The sequence below is a fragment of the Dermochelys coriacea genome, chromosome 20 (genome assembly GCF_009764565.3).
Source record: "Dermochelys coriacea isolate rDerCor1 chromosome 20, rDerCor1.pri.v4, whole genome shotgun sequence".
Taxonomy (NCBI): domain Eukaryota; kingdom Metazoa; phylum Chordata; order Testudines; family Dermochelyidae; genus Dermochelys; species Dermochelys coriacea.
In genome coordinates this window covers 14,619,414-14,641,356 of record NC_050087.2, presented here as the reverse complement: position 1 = coordinate 14,641,356, position 21,943 = coordinate 14,619,414, and the positions used below count along the sequence as shown (strand labels likewise).

Here is a 21,943-nt window from a genome sequence, read left to right as displayed (position 1 = left end):
AAATCAGAACTGGTTACAAAAAAACCAAAAAGATAAAACCTCAAGCAATTTCTAAATGTTACCAAGCTAAATAAGATTTGAAGCCAACATCCTTTTCACTACACCAGATGCTGCAGGCAGTTCTCAGTTCCCAGGCTGGATTTCCTTTCATTCTGGGACCACTCCCCTTAGTTCAGTGCTTTTCAAGGATTCATTGATGATATAAGCAGACAGAGATAAGGTAGACAGGAGAGGTGGTTACAGGCATTTTTGTCCTCCTTCTTACACCCTGATCCTTGTGTGCTGGAAATACCCTTGCTGGATCACATGGGGAGGCAGGATGTGAGTGCCAAACTGTCTTTCAGCTGATTTGAAAATTTCCTGTTTAGAACTTTTGTCAGGGTTCTCCCTCCACTCTGAACTCTGGTGCAGATGTGGGAACCCACATGAAAGACCCCCCTAAGGTTATATTCTACCATCTTAGGTTAAAACTTCCCCAAGGCACAAATTCCTTTCCTTGTTCTTGTTGGTACTGCTGCCACCACCAAGTGATTTACACAAAAATTCAGGGAAGGGTCAATTGGACTCCCTATCCCCTCAAAATATCCCTCAAATCCCTTCACCCCCTTTCCTGGGGAGGCTTGAGAATAATATACCAACCAATTGCCTTAGCAATGTAAGCACAGACGAGACCCTTTGGCTTCAGGATCCTGTTATCCATCAGGTTCTTAAAAGAAGAACTTTATTTATAAAGAAAAAGTAAAAGAGTCACACCTGCAAAATCAGGATGGAAGGTAACTTTACAGGGTAATAAAAAGATTTAAAACACTGTAGCATAGAAGAATTCACAAGCCAAAACAAAAGATACCCTTACGCATTTCCCTGCCTTACTTACAATTTCTGTGGTTTTAGATCTATTATTCCAGGTATATTTTCAGGAGATGTTGTACCTGCTTGGCCTCTCCCACCGTCCAGAGAGGGAACAATAAAGAGAGAACACAAACAAAACTTTAACCCATCCCCCCAGATTTGAAAATATCTTCTTTCCTCATTGGTCCTTCTGGTCAGGTGCCAACTAGGTTATTTGAACTACTTAACCCCTACAGGTAAGGTGATTTAGTACAGCTGACAAGGAGCGATTTTACGCTATCCTTTCCTCTATATTTATGACAACTCCCCAGTTGGTGAATCTCCAATTAACGAGGGGATGACTCTTTAGCATGTTGCTGGCATGCCAGTGTGTCCTTGTCTCTGAGGAACTGGCTTATGAGTACTACCCAATATTACAACATATTTCAGTAATAATTATACAGGAAAATCTCAGTTTCACATGCAGTGTTTGTTACACGCATTGCAACAAGATAATAATATTCATCAGATTATGAGTTTCCAAATTATACCTCCCAGGGCATACTTTGTGCAAAATAGATCATAGTCATATAAAAGTGGAGAACATGGGGTAGATACCATTCCCACCTCCTCCTGTTTTTTCTGGCTTCAGGGGAGAGGGATGGAGGCCTATTCTTGATCCTTTGCCTGATGTCTCAAGAGGAGTGGCCAGCTGCCTTTGTCCTTCCACCTTAGTCACCCGCTCTGTTAGGTCCACTCTTTCTCCCTCACTGCATGATTAACTAGCTTAATGAATGAATGTGAACTACACTGAAGAAATCAAACAAAAGGTTCAAGAGCATTATCCGTTGCTCTCTTTAAATGACATGGTTCCTTCTTCCTTTCACAGTTGATGGGTGTTGGAATTCGTCGTCTTGTCCTGCTTTTGCAATCTGTGAAAACTTCTCCGGGGGCCACCACTGCACCTGCAAACAAGGGTTTTCATCTAGTTCTGAGGAGCACCACTTCACTAATCCAACAGTGAAGTGCGTAGGTGGGTATTGGCTCCAGAGCCCAGCTAAGTGAGCGGGAGCTCTGTAATGGGGTGACTGTAATGTAGGTTGTTCTAATGCCATTTGGACCAGCTCTAACACTAGCCAGAAAGTTATGTATCAGTGTACTCTACTGACCGGCGAGCATACTGCAGTGATTAAGGGTACGTCTACATTTCCATCGAGCTAACATGCTAACAGTAGAGGGTAGCGAAACAGGTGCAAGTGGTGGGATGGGAAACTGGGACTGCAAACCAGCATGTGGAAGTAGGGCAGGGAGACAGATCTGTCCAGGCACCAGGGTGCAGGGGAAAGATAGGACTGGCCGGATAAAGAGACTGGGTCAAGGAGCTGGGCTGGGGGAACAACAATGAGATTAAACTAAGCATTTTGGAGGGACACTGGAACTGGGACTCAGTGGGACTGGGAAATGTTGGGGTTGGTGGCAGTGGGCACATCTGGACACTAAGAGGAGAGGAGAGAGACAAAGAGAATGAAGAGCCAGGATGCAGGGGAACTGGGACTGGCTGGGGAAGGAGACTGGGACTGGAGAGGGGAGGATGGGGTGCAGAGGGAGACTGGGACTGGCTGGGGAAAGTAGACTGGGATGGGAAGAGACAGCACTGGGACAGGGACAAGTTGGCGGGGGGCGGAGGGGGGAATAAGGCTGAAGGAGCCAGACTTGTGTATGAGCATGCAGAAGAGTCTGTTCCCATTAGTGGACACTCCGCTCCAGTGTCTGGAATAAGAGCCAAGATTCCTGTCCACAGGATCAGAACCCCCCATCCCTAACTCCCATCCTTCACTCCTACTGTGAAATTCCCCAGGGTGCAACCTGAACTGCTGTGTCCCCTTAACTCTCTAGCCTGGGGTTCCTTTTACGCTGCTTTACTGGCAGACCAGCCACTCCTGGCCTACTCATGTACAGCCACTAGCCTGCAAAATCACTACCAGATGTTTACATGAATTATGTCGCAGCCATCCATGAATAGATATAGGGAAACACCCATATACCCCCACTTCCAGCCTTGGCTCCCCAGAAATGTGTATCTTAAACTGCTCAGTAGACCTCCGGACAGTGTAAGCTCATAGATAGTCCGACATTCCAACAAAGGGTAATGTTTATGCACCAGCCTTTGTTATCTCAAGTAGAGGTTTCCCAAACACACTGCCGTGGCTTGCCATTAAAGATTTGGTTCATTAGTCCTTACACAGCACTCATGATATGGAATAGGTAGCTCAGTTATTTAAGGAGTACTTGTGGCACCTTAGAGACTAACACATTTATTAGAGCATAAGCTTTCGTGAGCTACAGCTCACTTCATCGGATGCATTTACATCTAAATGCATCCGATGAAGTGAGCTGTAGCTCACGAAAGCTTATGCTCTAATAAATTTGTTAGTCTCTAAGGTGCCACAAGTACTCCTTTTCTTTCTTTGAGAAAGTAACAGATTTTTTAGATAAAGGAAACGCAGTGGATCTAATTTACCTAGATTTCAGTAAGGCGTTTGATACCGTGCCACATGGGGAATTATTAGTTAAATTGGAAAAGATGGGGATCAATATGAACATCTAAAGGTGGATAAGGAATTGGTTAAAGGGGAGACTACAACGGGTCCTACTGAAAGGTGAACTGTCAGGCTGGAGGGAGGTAACCAGTGGAGTTCCTCGGGGATCGGTTTTGGGACCAATCTTATTTAATCTTTTTATTACTGACCTTGGCACAAAAAGTGGGAGTGTGCTAATAAAGTTTGCAGATGATACAAAACTGGGAGGTATTGCCAATTCAGAGAAGGATCGGGATATTATACAGGAGGATCTGGATGACCTTGTAAACTGGAGTAATAGTAATAGGATGAAATTTAATAGTGAGAAGTGTAAGGTTATGCATTTAGGGATTAATAACAAGAATTTTAGTTATAAGCTGGGGACACATCAATTAGAAGTAAAGGAAGAGGAAAAGGACCTTGGAGTACTGGTTGATCAAAGGATGACTATCAGCTGCCAATGTGATATGGCTGTGAAAAAAGCTAATGTGGTTTTGGGATGCATCAGGAGAGGTATTTCCAGTAGGGATAAGGAGGTTTTAGTACCATTATACAAGGCACTGGTGAGACCTCACCTGGAATACTGTGTGCAGTTCTAGTCTCCCATGTTTAAAAAGGATGAATTCAAACTGGAGCAGGTACAGAGAAGGTCTGCTAGGATGATCCGAGGAATGGAAAACTTGTCTTATGAAAGGAGACTTAAGGAGCTTGGCTTGTTTACCCTAACTAAAAGAAGGTTGAGGGGATATGTGATTGCTCTCTATAATTATATCAGAGGGATAAATACAGGAGAGGGAGAGGAATTATTTAAGCTCAGCACCAATGTGGACACAAGAACAAATGGGTATAAATTGGCCACCAGGAAGTTTAGACTTGAAATTAGATGAAGGTTTCTAACCATCAGAGGAGTGAAGTTTTGGAATAGCCTTCCAAGGGAAGCAATGGTGGCAAAAGATCTATCTGGCTTTAAGATTCTACTCGATAAGTTTATGGAAGAGATGGTATGATGGTTTAATGTGATTTTGGGTAATTAATTGATCTTTAAATATTCAGGGTAAATAGGCCTAATCCCTTGAGATGGGATATTAGATGGATGGGATCTGAGTTACCCAGGAAAGAATTTTCTGTAGTATCTGGCTGGTGAATCTTGCCCATATGCTCAGGGTTTAGCTAATCGCCATATTTGGGGTCGAGAAGGAATTTTCCTCCAGGGCAGATTGAAGAGGCCCTGGAGGTTTTTCGCCTTCCTCTGTAGCATGGGGCATGGGTCACTTGAGGGAGGATTCTCTGCTCCTTGAAGTCTTTAAACCACGATTTGAGGACTTCAATAGCTCAGACATAGGTGAGGTTTTTCGTAGGAGTGGGTGGGTGAGATTCTGTGGCCTGCGTTGTGCAGGAGGTCGGACTAGATGATCAGAATGGTCCCTTCTGACCTTAGTATCTATGAATCTATGTTTATTAATGAGAGAGAGAGAGAGAGAGAGTTTTTAAGTGGTAAGGCACAAAAATCAGAATTGGTTACAAAAAAAAAACCAAAAAGATAAAATCTCAAGCTAATTTCTAAACGTTACCAAGCTAAATAAGATTTGAAGCCAACATCCTTCTCACTACACAAGATGCTGCAGGCAGTTCTCAGTTCCCAGGCTGGATTTCCTTTCATTCTGGGACCACTCCTCTTAGTTCAGTGTTTTTCAAGGATTCATTGATGTTATAAGCAGACAGAGATAAGGAAGACAGGAGAGGTGGTTACAGGCATTTTTGTCCCCTTCTTACACCCTGATCCTTGTGTGCTGGAAATACCCTTGCTGGGTCATGTGGGGAGGCAGGATGTGAGCGCCAAACTGTCTTTCAGCTGATTTGTAAATTTCCTGTTTACAGCTCCCCAGTTGGTGAATCTCCAATTACTCAGGGGATGACTCTTCAAGACGGCAAAAGCGCTTTTGCCTGCAGATGAGCCTGGAATCTGAGAGCCCTTGGCAGACTTTCTGCTGTTGCTCTCCATGAAAGAGCAGACTGATGAGAAAGCAGCGCAATTCCTAGCAATGTTTTCTCCTTTGCATTTTGGCAGCAGCTTCCCAGTGTGGATCGTGGGTTCTGTAGACTGTTATGCAAACAGTTATACGACTGCTGTGGTGGGGAATTAACACTTTTGAAATACCAGGAGGAATGGCAAGCCATGAGGTGGGAGGAAGGGGATCTCCTGCATAGTTATTTGTGTGCCTTGCAGAGACTATTTGATAGTTCTTTCCCTGTACCACCTGGCTGGGAGCTGGCTTGAGTGCAGCAGAACTTGCTGTGCTCAGTCTGGAACTGGCAATGCAGATAGGAATGTATGCCCAGTGGCAAGCCATGAGAGAATCTTTTGTGAAAAGCCAGTTTATAAATGGTTTAATAGGGGAACTTCATAACCTGCTGGTGAAGGAGGGTGGATTAGCTTATACACAGAGTTCAGAAGCCTCGATCTGATGTTCTAATGAACTCTTCGGTTTGTTGATGATTATGAGGAAGGTATTAACTGTGAAGGCCTCCTCGTCACTGAATGAGTGGGAAGTTGCGTCATCATATGTCTTCTGTCTTTTGCGGCGTTTGGCTGACTTACACTCATGGTTAGCAGTCCTTGCAGCCCCCTGAATTTCGTAGTCATCAAAACTATCCCGCATTTGCTGAAGAACACTTCCAAGGCTCCTCATTAGGTTTACAGCAGTGGAAAGATCAATTTGAGCACTTTGTAAGCTTAGACTGCACTTGCTGAATGGCTGAAGTATATCATTCCAGACCTCACACAAATACCAGTTTCCAAAGTAAGCATTGCATCACTGGGGATCTTCACATCTTTTCTTGTTGCTGATTTTTGAGATTCATCATCCTTGATGCTCTCTAACGCTTCAATGATGTTGTGGTATCCCAGAACAACTGCATTCACAGCTTCAACGTTGGCACTATGCTCTGTCCCTGAGAGTGATTTGGGCACTGAACATCCCTTTTGTAGTGAATCTCTAAGAATCATCCAATGACTGGTTGATGCCTTGAAAAAATTGTACAATTCTTGGACGAATCCTGAAAAAGAAACTGCTTCAACACAACAATCCATGGCAGACTGGCCAACAAGGTTGAGTGAGTGCAGCACATGGTATGTAATCAACCAGAGCATTGTGCTCTTTTATCTTTGCCTGCATCCCTGAATATTTGCAGCTCATATTACTTGCATTGTCATAGCTTTGGCCACGACAAAGGCTGATGTCAATCCCATTTTCGGTGAGGAAAATGAGAATGTACGAGGCAAGTTTCTCCCCTGTGTGGCTGGTGATGTTTATGAAAGTCATGAAATGCTCAACTGGTACACTGGATAGCACATAACACAAGATGACAGTCAGGTGATCTACCTGTGACACATCCAGCATTGAGTCAACAGACACGGAAAAATATCCCACATTTTTGATCTCATCTACAATGACTGATAGCGTCTTCTTTGCCAGAAGTGCAATGAATTCATCCTAAGTAGTCTTTGATAGATATGATATATGGCCTTTTCCATGATTTGCGTGTTCATTGATGTGCTGAGCTAAGAAAGAATCTAACTTAGTGATTATCTCTAGAACGCCAAGGTAATTGCCAGTATGTTTCGATCCAACAGTCTCATCCGAGGCATGGAATGGCAGACCACGCTCAGCAAGAAAAACTATGGTTTCAAATGTGCATCTAAGAACGTTCTTCCAATAAGAACGAGCTTCCAAAAACTAGTTTTCCATTTGGGTATCAATTCTGCCACTAACTTTCTTTCAGGCATGGCTGCTGCTAACTAACAATGTATGAGGCTCACTCATTGCATGATTGGTAATGTATAGAGCAGTGGTACCCAGACTTGTTCCACCGCTTGTGCAGGGAAAGCCCAGTAGGTCCCTCGGCCCACGCCACTTCCAGCAGCTCCCATTGGCCTGGAGCAGTGAACCGCGGTCACTGGGAGCCGCGATCGGCCAAACCTGTGGATGCAGCAGGTAAACAAACCGGCCCGGCCCGCCAGGGGCTTTCCCTGCACAAGCGGTGGAACAAGTTTGGGAACCACTGGTATAGAATATTCTTCCCATCATTGAAGCCTTTGCAGAATATTCCCCACTTTTTGGTATCAGAAAACAGGCAGCAATAAAACCAAGTTCACTTTCTTCTTAGAAGGTGAATAGATGACCATTCTCACTTGCCAATCACTTGGTTAGGCTTCACATATTCAAACATTGATTTGGTCAGATAACGATTCTGATTGGTGTGTTCTCGCTTTGTCAATGAAAAGTCAGCCTCTAGATCCTGGCATTTCTGGGGGCCCTTCTCAGTCCAATATGCCATGAGATCTTGAGAAGTCGTGTCCCACTCGCCCGGATCGTTGGAGAAGAATATTTTTGTATTACTGTCACTGGGAAAGTCTTCGGGGGTGGGGGGTGAGACTGCAGCTAGGGAAGAGACAGGAGGCACAGCCCATTCCCTTAGGCGGGTATTCTCCTGGACTTTCTCACCTCCAGACTGAGTAGGAGGAAAAAACGTCAGGAGAGAAGGAGTCCTTTCAGCTCTACACCTTGCCTTTGCCATCATTCTTTGGCCTCCTCCAATTTCTGCCATCCTCCTTTCCTCAACATGGTTTCTATTGTCCAGTGTAGGCCTACTGGGTACAGTATTGCCTGGGCCCGCTCTCACAGTGCAGCCCAAAAGCATTTATGGAAATATGCTTATGAATGTATATATGACATAACTGGAATATGTTTTATGCTACATATGCCATGTAACATGTCTCTGTAAAGGTTATGATCTACTGAATCTATTCATCGTATTTGTATGCATGTATCATTTTTGTATTCGAAGTTATGAATATTGGCTGTGTACTTGCTTGATTTTTAAGTAGCCTTAGTAATGCATTTGGTCAGCTTCTTCAGATAGGAGTTTGCAAGTTAAGTGCCCAGTCAAGAAGCACTTAACACACAATGGATCTTGGAAGGCTCCAATCCACATAAGAAGTCTACCTGCATGTGGACAATGGCTGCTGACTAGTCTGTAAAAAGAAGCTTACTGGAATTCCTCTGAGAGTGAGGTTTTTATCTGTATTCAGTTTTCTTACTGAATTAGACATAGACTTGCATGTTCTATTTTATTTTGCTTGGTAATTCACTTTGTTCTGTCTGCCATTACTTGGAACCACTTAAATCCTACTTTCTGTATTTAATAAGATCAATTTTTACTTATTAATTAACCCAGAGTATGTATTAATACCTGGGGCAGGGGCAAACAGCTTTGCGTATCTCTCTATCAATGTTATAGAGGGTGAAGAATTTATGAGTTTACCCTGTATAAGCTTTATACAGGGTAAAATGGATTTATTTGGGGCTTGGACCCCACTGGGAGTTAGGCATCTGAGTGTTAAAGACAGAACACTTCCTAAGCTGCTTTCAGTTAAGCCTACAGCTGTTAGGGGACGTGTTTCAGACCTGGGTCTGGGTTTTCAGCAGGCTAGCAGGTCTGGCTCAAACCAGGAAGGGCACTGAAGTCCCAAGCTGGGATGGCAAGGAAAGCAAGGGCAGAAGTAGTCTTGGCACATAAGTTGGCAACCCCGAAGGGTTTTCTGTGATTCAACCCATCACACCCACAAACACTTATTTAGCCCACAAAGACAAAATCACAACCCCATAAATTGAATTCACAATTGTGATGGATTAATTTGTACATAACAATATCTAATTCCGATGGCCCCGCTACTGTCTCTCAGCTGTTACTTCAATATGGAATGGAGGGCCTATAGTAGGGCCTAAAAATAGGAGGGCCTAAGGCTATAGCCTTATTAGCCTATGGATTAATCCGGCCCTGAACGTAGCGCTGCCTACACAAGGCGGGTTAGGTTGGTATAACTCCATCACTCAGGGATGTGGATTTTTCACACCCCTGAGCAACATATTGTAACAATATAGGTCTGTATTGTAGAGCTGACCTGAGACCATGATTTTTAGTGACTAGCAGAGTTATGAATATAAGTTGCCATGCTCATCTTTTGAAGATGTTTGTTCCTTTGCACAGCACCTTCAAAAGACCAGTGTGAAAACTGAAATGGACTTTCTGGTATGATGAGCAATATTTCTATTGGTGTTGTATTGGCAGTGGATTTCATTTGAGGGAATGTTAACACACTTGTTCTGTGGATTCATATAAAGGAGCTATTGTGATTAATATATAATCTGACCTCCTGTATATCACAGGCTAGAGAATTCCACCCAGCCATTCCTATCTTAAGCTCAAAAACCTGGTTGAATTAGAGCATATAGTTTTAGAAAGATAACAAGGCCTTTATTGTCATTTACTCTAAGATCTCTCCATGGCAGAGTCAAGGGACATCAAAGAGTGTAACTGTAATTACTGTACCATGGCAAACATAACACTGCATATCCATGCTTCCCCATGGCAACTGCATAATGATAGAGTCCATCCGTCCCGTATAGACGTTAATGAATGCAATCAAGTGCCCTCGCCCTGTGAAGCTAATGCTATCTGCAACAACACCAATGGGAATTTCATCTGTAAATGCTTAAAGGGCTATGATACTGTCACTGGGACAGTTGGCTTCCCCCACCTGAAGTGCACAGGTAACAATTACTGTGAATGCTTTGATGGTAGTCACTGGACCAGATGGCCCTCTGGGCTCACCCAAGAGGTATTTCCTATGCTGGGCCCTCAGTGTCATCCGAGCGATCTGCCTGAGTTCCTCATCTGCACAACGGGGATCACCGTATTTCCTTTAACTGTCATGTCTATTTAGATTTAAAGCTCTTTGGGGCAGGGACTGTCTCTCTGGGTATCTCTCCACTGTCTGTGGGACCCGGGCTTGTGGACTCAGTGTTTCTAAGCCAGTGCTTGTGTGTCCACACTGCATTGTTAACCGGGGTTTACAATTGCTGGACCCAGGTCTCGCAGCCGCGCTAACGCATCCATAGTGCACTCCGCAGACCTTCTGACTTCAATCGGCGCCTTGAGGTGCATCCACGCTGCAAAATGACAGGGCTTGGACCTGAGTCGAAGCAGGTCTCAGACTCTGACCCACCCCTCTAGTACCCGGGTCCTGAGTACTTGCTGCCCCGAGTCTGATTAATTTGGGTGTGATTGCATGGGGGGCTTGGGCTAAAACCTGAGTCAGAGGCCGGGCTTAGTGTGCAATGTAGACATCCCCTGTGCATCCTTGTCTGTGCAGTGCCCTGCACAACGGGGACCTGATCTTGGATGGAGCCTGTAAGTGCCACTGTGATGAATAATTGATTCCATGTTCTTCTGTTTAGATATTGATGAATGTTCTCAGGTCCCATCAGTCTGTGGCCCTCACAGCATCTGCATCAATACCCTAGGGAGTTTCACCTGCCAATGTTCTCCAGGTTATTCTTCCTCCAGTGGGACCTCTTGGAAACCTGGTGACTCCCACACCTTGAACTGCACAGGTACCAGTCACTACAAGCTGCCTTGGGAAACTCATGGAATATAATCAGACCCTGATGGCCCCAAAGGCTAACAATGGTCTGTGAGCCCTCTAGTGGTGCTCTCTCTGGTCTGTGGTTCAGAAGCTGCCCACAAACCAGTGTGTGCGTAGCTAGGCCCTTGCATGTTTGTGTATGTTTTATAAGCAGTAGTATACAGGAGCCAACTGCACCCATGCAATTTCTTCATATTGTTATGGGGAAAGTTGCATCTGGAGTGGTGCCACCTTCTTGGGCCCCATAAATCAATCCCTTTAGCTTTAGCATCAGCTCTGCTGTCGACTGGACTTTGCCGGGTTTCATTTCTGTGCCCAGAAGTGCAATGATGCTTTGATCACATTATAAAGAGATTTGATCCTTATAAGAGAGGCTCCAATGTTGGCTCCCTCCTTCCTTCCCTAGAAAATCTCTTTATCTGCCAACCCGGGATTCTGCAAGGAGACGATTTCAAAAGCCGGTGCAGCAACACCACCCAGCACGTATGTGTCGAGTGAGTCCGAATTGGGTCATCTTCGTGTGCAGGACAGGAGGGGAAAAGGGAGAGTATGGATGTGAGGGTGTGTGTGTAGAGTTTGTGTAGTGCACTCAGACAGTGTGCGTGCTGCTTCTGGGTTGGATAGTCTGGATAGATAGAGATGGAGAGGGAGGATGGATGGACTAGAGCTGGTACCTAGAGAAGGGTGGAGGTGGAGAAGATGGGTGGATGGAGAAAGAGAGCCAGAGCTAGATAGAGAGGATGGATAGAAAGATACAGTGGATTAAGAGGGATGGAACAGGTGGATGGACATGGACACCCATCTTCCACCCCCGCCCCCCCCCCCCCTATAGATAGATAGGTATGTTACAGCATTAACTCCTTTTTCCATGATTCCCCTACAGGGAAACCAGAAAAGCAACAGATTTTGCACCATCCTGAATCAGACCACAAAGCACCTGGAATCTGCATGTGGCAATGGAAACCAGTCAGTATCATTGGAGGTCAGAGGCTGTGCACTTGTATTTGCCAGTCCCTGCCCTCCAAGGCAAAGTCCCTCCTCTTTGTCCCCAACCGGTCTCCAGATACTTCCTTCCAAAGTTGAACCTGGGGGGAGTCTTTAAAAGCAACTGAAAACAAGGCTTATTTGCTTCTACTCTAGAAGAGTAGACTGGATCCAACAGCGAGTGGAATTTCAGCTGCCAGCTAAGAATGGGTGATGAATGTCTCAGGGCAAAGGGAATGAGGCATATCTTGATGGGAGCCAGGACCTGGGCAGCATGGGAACCAAGTGGAGCGCAGGGCCAGACTATAAGAAGCACGAGGAGGGGGAGGAGACCCTAAAAGCCTGCCTAAAATCACCCATCCATGTAAGCAGTTGAAGTTGCCCTGGGATGTTCCGTGATGGTGAATGGGGAGGATCAGTGGTGGATCCATGGGGCCATCTTTCTGTTAACCGGTGGGCCACTGTTTGACAGCCCCTTCTTTACTCTGGGTATCTTCTTTTTAAACCCCAGGAAGTCTTTACTTCTCTTGATTCGCTTTTCAATGCCACTGCCCAGCAGTCTACCGAGAGCAAAGAGGAGGTCACATGGGCAGCCACCACCTTTCTGCAGCGCGTAGAATTGGCCGCCTTGGAAGCTGCTCAGAAAAGTCCCGAGAACAAGCCGCAGACTATCATAGCCAAGACGATGAGTAAGAAAAAGGAAAAACCTCCACACAGCTCTGAGCGCCGCCCTAGCTGCTCTCGGCTCTGAAGGGTGGCCTTGGGGCTAAGGTGCTGGGCTAAAGCATAAGAGAGTTGGGTGCCATTCCTGCCTGTGCCAAAGGTTCTTTGAGTGACCTTGGCAAATCGCTTGGTGCTTATGTTTCCCTGTCTGTTGAATGAGGACACAAACCCTTCCTACTGTTTGGGGCAGGAGTGGTCTCTTACTGCATTTGCCTATGGTGCCCAGCACAACGGGGCTCTGATCTCGGCTAGTAGCAGGATTGTGGTAGTGCCTATGAGCCTCAATCATGATGGACCAGGGCCCCATTTTGCTAGGGGCAAGGCACAAAGGACATAAAGACAATCCGGGCTCCTGATTCTTCTCTCGGCCCTGCTGGTTTTACAGCAGCGTTGCTCCCTTCCGCCCCCGGAGTGGGAGGCAAATCAGGCCCTGTGCTAAATAGAGGGTAGTTTTCAAAGCAGCGCAGTGAAGAACTTGTCCTTCTGCCCCCCAGCCATTGCAGCCCTGCGGGTTATGGATAACTGCAGTCGGGCAGGGAAGATGATCGAACTGAACGCTCAAAGCGACTCAATGAGCATTGACTGCACGACAGTGGTTGGCGCCAGTGAACCAGGTACCATCCGGGAGTTGTCTGGATGGGTAATGGAAGGAATCAAACCACTCCAACACATTCCACAGATCCAGCTGTGAGGCCAGATCTTCCAGTGCTGCAGAGAAACCTTAAAGCAGCCCTGACAGACTCCCCAGGGGGTCCTGGGCTGCTTTACACCGACCCTCCGTGCAGTGCTTAATTTGTAATGAAAGTGGGGTCGGGACTTGAGTAATTAGGTGCCAGGACTCAAGCAATGTTTTTACTTTCATAACTGACACAGCAAGCCGGGAGGTGCCGGGGCTCTGAACTGCCAAGCCCAGAGGTTCTGGGGCTCAGCCCTGGCACAAATTAAGCTCTGCCCTTGTGGCTTTCCTGGTTCAGAGGGCATGTCAGGGCTGGAGAGTTTGGACAGATCAGGATGGGGGTGGATTTTCCCAGACTAGTGGCAGCAGAGCTGGAGTGCAACATGCTCAGCTGAGTCCTGGTTGGTTGATGGGCCCCTAGGAGGAAGTGTTATTTATTGGCCAGTGCAGGGCATAAGGAGTCCTGGGGTCTAGTTCCAGTTTGGCCACTGACGCTCTGCACGAATGCGGGGAAGCCGTTCCATCTCTCTGTACCTGTGTCCTTCTCATCTCTGGTTTGGCTGTGCCACCAGCCAAGAGCTCTTCCAGCTCATTGCGGTGTGACACAGGACACAGGCTGTTCTGGTATCACCTCTTGCATCTTTGCTCCTGCAGGCTCCGGAGCCGTTGCCTTCATATCGTACGCCACTCTCGAGTCCATCCTGAACAATAACTTTATCGACCAGCAAAACCTGATAGGTGATGACAAGCTGGGTACCATTACGCTGAATTCCAAGGTAGTGAGTGGGATCACGGGGAAACCCGGACCCCTCTCCAAACCTTTCAACTTCACCCTGAAGCATAAACAGGTGATTGGCAATTATGTTCCTCCTTGATATGGAAGAGGGCCCCCTCTCGGCCAAAGCCTTTTCCCCACTGTCTTCTCTCTTTGCTTCTGTTGTCAACACTGCCGTCCTCTTCCAGTTGGCCTCACTAATGAGGGTCATCTTCAACTCCTTCTGCCTCCTCCTCTACCCCCAAGATGAGTCCAAATCTTGATGCTGTTTCTTCCCCGCAAAACTGGCTTTTCCTCTCTTCCCTTGCCATGGTTCTGGTCACCTTCCACCTTTCTACTGCAGCCTCTTCTCTGGGCCCCGCAGTACCCATAATGCCCCCCTTCAGTCCTGCTAAAATGATCTTCCTTGCCCATCAGTACCACAGATCCCCTAAAATTTGAATCTTTCCATTGGCTCTTCCTTCTCCACCACATCAAGTTTAAATGAGGAGGCAATTCAACTTAAAATTGAAAATGGGCAAATGCTAAGGGTCCCCCAATGCCCACCCTAAAGCCTGCAAAAAACATGGAAATTCCCAGGTGAACTTCATAACCTCAATATCTTGTACCAGTGGAGCATCAGCTTGGATGCCTGACTCTGCTCTCATTTACCCCAATCCAGATCAATGGACTTATAGCGGTGTGAAACCCATAGCCATTATTATAGTGGCATGTGGAGGCCCAGTGAAAGCAAGGTCTCATTGTACCAGACACTGCACAAACACATGGGCCCCGTCCCAAAGAAGACAGACAAAGGGTAGGAGGGGAAACAGAGGCACGGAGACTTCTCAAGAGATTGCAGAGTTAGGAATACAGCCCCAGTCCCCTGAGTCCTAACCCAGTGCTCTATCTGTCAGGCTCTGGCTCTTCTTTGGTTTAGCTTGGACTAAACTAGCCCTTGGCTCTTTAAAGGATGAGGCTGATGCTGGTGCTGCAATTTCTGTTTCCAGAGAAAGGAAATGGAAGACAAGATTGTCTGTGTTTTCTGGAACCTCACTGGCACCTGGTCTACTGAAGGCTGCAGACTTCTCCTTGTGAACAGCACTCACACTACCTGCAACTGTAATCATCTGTCCAGCTTTGCGATCCTGATGGCTTCACATGCTATCAAGGTATTTCAACCATCCACTTAAGCTCATGGTCCACGTGTAACAAGCTGGGGTTGCATTAGCACAGATGCTGCTGCTGTTTGCAAGAACAAACCGGAGCCCTTCGACACCCAAAATGTAGGCGTCTACCATTTATGAGAAAGGAGCAATGCCTCCGGCTGTAAATATAGTTACAATGGCTGGAGCCAGCCACTAGGAAAGTCATGATCAGGTGCACTTGGCCAGCATGTTAGATGTCAGATAGGTGGCACGGGGAGCGAGTCAGCCTGGTATTTGGTCCAATATGTTTACAGTCGTTACAAGATCCAGAGATCATCTGGGGGCTGCAAACTCAACACATGTGTTGCTCTTCTGAGTTTCCTAGTGAAAGTGGCAGGGAGCAGATGGGTCCTCCATGTTCGCCAACAACGGAGCTAGAGATCTGATTGCCCTGAGAAATTATCCAGTTATTTCAAAGCCCCCGTTTTTCCAGCATGATTTGCAAATTTTACTCTTCCTTTAATTTTTCCTTTTGCAGGAGAGTGACCCACTGACCATCATCACCTATGTGGGACTGACCCTCTCTCTGCTGTGCCTCTTCCTCGCCATCCTCACCTTCCTCCTGTGTCACTCTATCCGCAACGTCAGCACCTCCCTCCACCTGCAGCTCTGCCTCTGCCTTTTCCTGGCCGACCTGCTCTTCTTCACCACGGTGGACAGAGTCACCAACAAGGTAGAGAAATCGGCCAAAATCCCCCCCCCCCCAAACACATCCATTATCTATTAGGTTGTAAGTTCTTCAGGGCAGGGACCGTCTTCAAAGGTAGGTCTCCACTGCAGCTGGGGTCGGGGGGGGGGGGAGCCTCCCAGAATGGACAGACAGACACATGCTGGCTCCACTTGAGCTAATGCATTCAGACTAGCTGTAGAGCCTCAGCAGCGTGGGCCAGCTGCCTGAGTAAGTATCCAGAGGGTCGGGCGTGATTGTACTTGAGCAGCTAGCCTGGGAACGCATGCTCCCAGCTGCAGTGGAGACACACTCTTCCTGCATGTTTGTACCACGCAGAGCACAACGGGTTCTTGAACTTGTTTGGGGCCCCTAAGTGCTCCTATAATGAAAGAATGAGGAGGAATGGGGCACATATGGAGCCCTTGACGGGGGGGGGGAGAGGAAGCAAGGGGGGAGAACACAGAGACCTACCAGGGGAAGATGGGGGGACAGCAAATAAGGGACAATGGCATGTGGAGAGAAGACAGTAGGAGGGGGGTGGGACACAGCCTTGGCATGTGGGGGGAAGAGGAAACATGGGGGACCACACAGAGACTCTACCAAGGGATGATGAATAAGGGACAATAGTATGTGGAGAGATGACGGTGGGGGTAACACAGCCCCTGGCATGAGTCCAGGCAAATGGGGACTTGCAGGGAGTCCTTGAAGAAGAGGAAAATGGGAGGATGGCTCAGAGAGTTTGTGGGGGGAGGGATGGAGAAATATAAGGAACATGCATGCAATGCATTCAAACTGCAAGCTACGACCTGTGTGATGCACTAATAATCAAGGTGGGTTGGTTTTGTCCTTGGGACCCTTCACATGCCTGGTATCACGATGCCCAGAATAAATTCAGTGGTCTGGATTCTGAACTTGCTTACACTGCTTTTACACTGCTGGCCTCAATGGAGGTACCTCAGATTTACACCAGCATCAGTAAAATCCGAATCGGGCGTCAGAGTTGAATTATCCCTTGGCCTCAGGAGGGATCCTGAACTGAGCAACTTAGGAAATCAACTTCACAGCCACAAACAGCTGAAAATGCACATTTGGGCCGATGCAGGTTTCTCAAGGTTAAAAAATGCCCTTGGCCCACATGTGGAATACATACAGCTGTGAATATGAGTGGCTCAGATTGTGAGGAAAGTGCATATGTCTCAGCGTGTGTGTTTCCTTGGTTTACTCCTCGCCCTGAGTTCTTGCCAGAAAAAAAATTAATGTTGTAACCTAGTATCTGGTGTGTGTGAGACACCGCTGCCCTCTATTGGATGGGGTCAGAACTGCCTCAACTATTATAGTTGTTTATTTGCATTATAGTAGCCAACGAGACCCAACTGAAATCAGAGCTCCATTGTGCTGGGCACTGTGCATCGAGCAAGAGACAATCTCACTACCCTGAAGAGCTTATGGTCTAAGCAGATGAGACAATGGGTGGGGGACAGAATTCCATTATCCCCATTTTACAGGTAGGGATCTGAGGCACAGGGAGATTAATTGACTTGCCCAAGGTCACACGTGAAGTTGGTGGCAGGGTTGGGAACTGAACTCAGAGCAGCATGTCTCACTATGTGTCATAAGCCCTATACTGTTAACCACTAATGGAGATTCTCTTTTAGTTCATGAGGTAGGAGCCAGTGCTTTTGGACCAGGAGGATCTGAATTCTACCCCTCGTGCTGTGATGAAGTTGAATGGCCACAGTATGCAGCGTGTAGTCCTAGATGGCCTAGGGGTTTGTTAAATATTTCACAGGCCTTGTGTGCCATTTTCTCCCCAGCTTGGAGGGAATACATCAAATAACTAACGCTTCCCCTATCTTGGAGAGCTAGATGTTCAGGGTCCCTGAGCTCTCTGTCTCCTCCAGGTGGCATGTGCTGTCATTGCTGGCCTCCTACACTACCTCTTCCTGGCCTGTTTCACCTGGATGTTCCTGGAGGGGTTACACCTCTTCCTCACCGTCCGGAACCTGAAGGTCGTGAATTACACCAGTGCCAGCCGGTTCAAGAAGAGATTCATGTACCCGTTCGGCTACGGATTCCCAGCCCTGGTGGTGGCTATTTCTGCAGCGGTGAATCATAAAGGCTATGGAACTTCCAAACAGTACGTGCAGAGCCCATCCCAGAGGGAGAACAGATATCTCATTACCCACTCAACTCATAGGCTGAATTTCAGAGAGACAATATATTCTACGATCCTGCTCCTTCACATGTTTCACACAACACACAGTCAACCTGTGGAACTCCTTGCCAGAGGAGGTTGTGAAGGCTAAGACTATAACAGGGTTCAAAAAAGAACTAGATAAATTCATGGAGGATAGGTCCATCAATGGCTATTAGCCAGGATGAGCAGGGATGGTGTCCCTAGCCTCTGTTTGCCACAAGCTGGGAAGGGGCCATAGAGGATGGATCATGTGATGATTTCCTGTTCTCTTCATTCCCTCTGGGGCACCTGGCATTGGCCACTGTCAGAAGACAGGATACTGGGCTAGATGGACCTTTGGTCTGATCCAGTATGGCCATTGTTATGTTCTTATGAGACTAGTTTTTTCAAGCTATATCCATGAAACTGCCATAAACGGAAGCAGGCAGCATTCACCCTGCATCTCACCCCAAGTGCCCAAGAAAAGAGCCTCCAGACTTGCAGGGGGAGACAAAACTTATTTGCATACATATTATTAGCTTACTTTGCTTTCACATGCCTAACTACCAGTCTGCAGGCCCTAGGGTTGTTGAGGAAGCGCAATTATTATTCCCAGACAATAAAAATACCCACTTGCAACCCAAACTGAGGCTCAGAAGGGAAGTGACACATCCAAGACCCATCAGTGGCAGAGTGAGGAACAGAACTTGGGTCCTTGACCCCCAATCTGCTGCTCTACCCCAAGGACTGTCCTTCCTCTTTGAGGGGGAGATGGAGGGTCAGTGAGGCCCTGGATACCTCATATTTCATTCTTCCTCTCCCAGGCCCCAGTTCAGGAATGCGCTCAAGTACAGTAACTCCTCACTTAAGATCATCCCGGTTAACATTGTTTCTTTGTTCCATTGCTGATCAATTAGGGAACATGCTCGTTTAAAGTTGTGCAATGCTCCCTGATAATGTCGTTTGGCAGCTGCCTGCTTTGTCCACCACTTCCAGGAAGAGCAGCCCGTTGCAGCGAGCTGGTGGAGGTTTGGAGCCAGGGTGGGCCGGCAGCCCCCCCCATCAGCTCCCTTAAGTTCCCTGTGCGACAGCCGCCTAGCAGGCTATCCATTGCCGGCAGTTCAGCTGTCCCTCCCCTCATTGCCATGTGCTGCTCCTTCCTTTTGCCTTGTTCCTGCTCCCCGAGCCTCCTTCTTGCTGTGCGGGGGGGGTGCTAATGTCAGGGTGTCCCCCTGCCCCTGCACCCCGCTTACCCCATCTCCATGGTAGGGACGGACAGACAGGATAGGGCTCAGATCGGAGGGAGCTTCCTGGCAGCCGCAGCTGCTGTCTCAAGTTGGTGACCTACTTCAAAAGCCAGGTTTCAGAGTAGCAGCCATGTTAGTCTGTATCTGCAAAAAGAACAGGAGTGCTTGTGGCACCTTAGAGACTAACAATTTAATTTGAGCATAAGCTTTCATGAGCTACAGCTCACTTCATCAGATGCATGCAGTGGAAAATACAGTGGGGGAGATTTTGTATACACAGAGAACATGAAACAATGGGTGTTACCATACACACTGTAACGAGAACGATCAGTTAAGGTGAGCTATTACCAGCAGGAGAGAAAAAAAACAAAACACCTTTTGTAGTGATAATCAAGGTGGGCCATTTCCAGCAGTTGACAAGAACATGTGAGGAAAAGTGTGTGTGTGTGGGGGGGGGAAATAAAGTAAAACTATTTCTCCATGTTTATTTTTATATATAACAATAAAACAACAATAAAATAAACAATAAACAATAAAACCAAGGTCCTCATTCAGAAGAGAACTTAAGCACATACAGTAACTCCTTGCTGTGTGTGTATATATATATATATATGTGCTTAAGTTCTCTTCTGAATGAGGACCTTGGTTTTATTGTTCCCACCCCACCCAGATATTAAATCTGACAACAAAAGGAGAGAATTCACTTCATTTTAATGCCAGGGATAATTTGCTAATTTGCTTTTTTCTTCTTGCCTTTTAGCTGCTGGCTCACAATAGAGGGAGGCTTTATCTGGAGTTTCCTTGGACCTGTCTGCTTTATTATTGTGGTGGGTATATTCCTTTTCTTCTCCTCTCTTCAATGGATAATGGGAAAGGATGAATTATGTTTATGCCGCAGGGAAAGGACTTTGATAGTGAGATGGGTCAGACATTGGGATGTTTGCTTAAGGAGTGAGTTGTGCCTAGATATCATGGATTTATTTTCTGGAAATGACAAGGTAACAATGTCACCTTCTTTATTTGTATTACAGTAAATTCATAAATAATTAATAAATAGCACACGATTTGTTTCCAGTGGAGTGGAACGAATTTATACCAAATACTGGGATTTGTCAGAGTTCAGCAATTCCTTAGCTCCAAAGTTATCCAGAAGAGAAGACGGAAATATCTGGGCTAGGTGTTAAGAATGAAACCAGAGCTTCGGCTATGGCAGGTGTGAAACTGGGCAGCTGGAGGAACGTGGAAAAGAGGCCATCTGAAAGAATCCTTCCATGATCCAACACTTCGTAGAGAGGGAAAGTTTATGGAACGTAAGACAGAGAACAGACAGAGCAGCTCAGGATAGAGAGGGATGGTGGAGCCTTATCTGTGCCTTAAGTGATGTCTGGCAGTACAGGAAGGATTCAGCTGACAATAGCAGCTAGAGGCTCCCATCGGGGGTCAAAGTACCATTGTGCTAGGCACTGTGAACACATGAAGAATTTAAGCAAGATTCAAAAAGAAATTGGGCATTTATATGGGTAGCAAGAATAATATCCAGAGTTGTTCTAATCAGGGCTAAGAAAAGTTCTGGAAGGGATATTAAACCCCAGGCTTCAGGATTTAAATCAAGCTCCAGCTACCAAAGACCAAGAGGAGAACTAATCTAGGGGGCAGATTATCCATGCCTCTGAAGCAGTTGGTACTGGCCACTGTCAGAGGCAGAATACTGGACTAGAGGGATCTGAGGTCTGAGCCACACGAGTTGTTGTGTTGTTTCCACAGATGAATTTAGCATTTTTTATCACAACCCTCTGGATCCTGAGAGACAAAATCTCCTCCCTCAATACAGATGTCTCCACCCTCAAAAACACAAGGTAGGAAAGCACTAAACCAGCCTGAGAGGTCCAGTTAGCCTTCTGCAGCAGGGGTTGCTACAGGCACTCTTGGCTCAATTAAACTGAGGAAATACCAGCGTGATACAGACTTGGTATCAGAAAGTCATGGAGAACAGAACACTGAATACCTGGTCCTGCAAGCTGCTGAGAACCTTCAGTGCCTATTGACTTAGGTCAGAGATGAGAGTACACAGCACCTTTTAGGAGGTGCTGAGCACCTCATAGGACTGGGCCCCAATTTTTTCTCCTGGCTTTTATGTAGCACTTTTCACCCACAGATCTCACAGCACTTCACGATCTTTAATGCATTGATCCTCCAACACCCCTGTGAGGCAGGACAGGGCTCTTATCCCCATTATACAGATGGGGAACTGAGGCACATCAAAGGCTAAGTGACTTGGACAAGGTCACACACACAATCTGTGGCAGAGCATAGAATTGAACCTGGTCTCCCAAGTACTAGATTAGGACCCTAACCACTACACCATCCTTCCTCTAAAATCAAGGGAATTTTCAATGTAATTAACAAATTGGGGAATCCTTGTTCTGCATAACTGAAATATGGATAATCAAGACTGCCTTGTACAGAGTTTTCTGTTAGATCCTCCTACATCTTCTCTTTTGGCTAGTGTAAGAACTCTTAGCCCTTTCAGTCAATCAGAGCGTTATAGATATCAGCAATGGACAAGATGTGTTAGATCATCCAGTCCCATTTTCCTCATTCAGTGCAGG

General features: G+C 46.5%; 1 protein-coding gene across 10 annotated transcripts in view; it reads left to right on the top strand.

Moving 5' to 3' along the window:
- Positions 1–21,943, top strand: part of LOC119845710 (adhesion G protein-coupled receptor E3-like) — a 42,143-nt gene that overhangs the window by 13,935 nt on the left and 6,265 nt on the right. For all 10 annotated transcript variants that reach the window (XM_038378341.2, XM_038378344.2, XM_043506859.1 and 7 more), the window contains 12 exons: positions 1,718–1,861; positions 10,709–10,864; positions 11,303–11,379; positions 11,780–11,878; positions 12,392–12,569; positions 13,098–13,217; positions 13,934–14,127; positions 15,044–15,205; positions 15,720–15,914; positions 17,813–18,048; positions 20,095–20,161; positions 21,099–21,190. In XM_038378341.2, the coding sequence (XP_038234269.1) occupies positions 1,718–1,861; positions 10,709–10,864; positions 11,303–11,379; positions 11,780–11,878; positions 12,392–12,569; positions 13,098–13,217; positions 13,934–14,127; positions 15,044–15,205; positions 15,720–15,914; positions 17,813–18,048; positions 20,095–20,161; positions 21,099–21,190 (1,720 nt within the window). The remainder of the gene's footprint in view (positions 1–1,717; positions 1,862–10,708; positions 10,865–11,302; positions 11,380–11,779; positions 11,879–12,391; positions 12,570–13,097; positions 13,218–13,933; positions 14,128–15,043; positions 15,206–15,719; positions 15,915–17,812; positions 18,049–20,094; positions 20,162–21,098; positions 21,191–21,943) is intronic.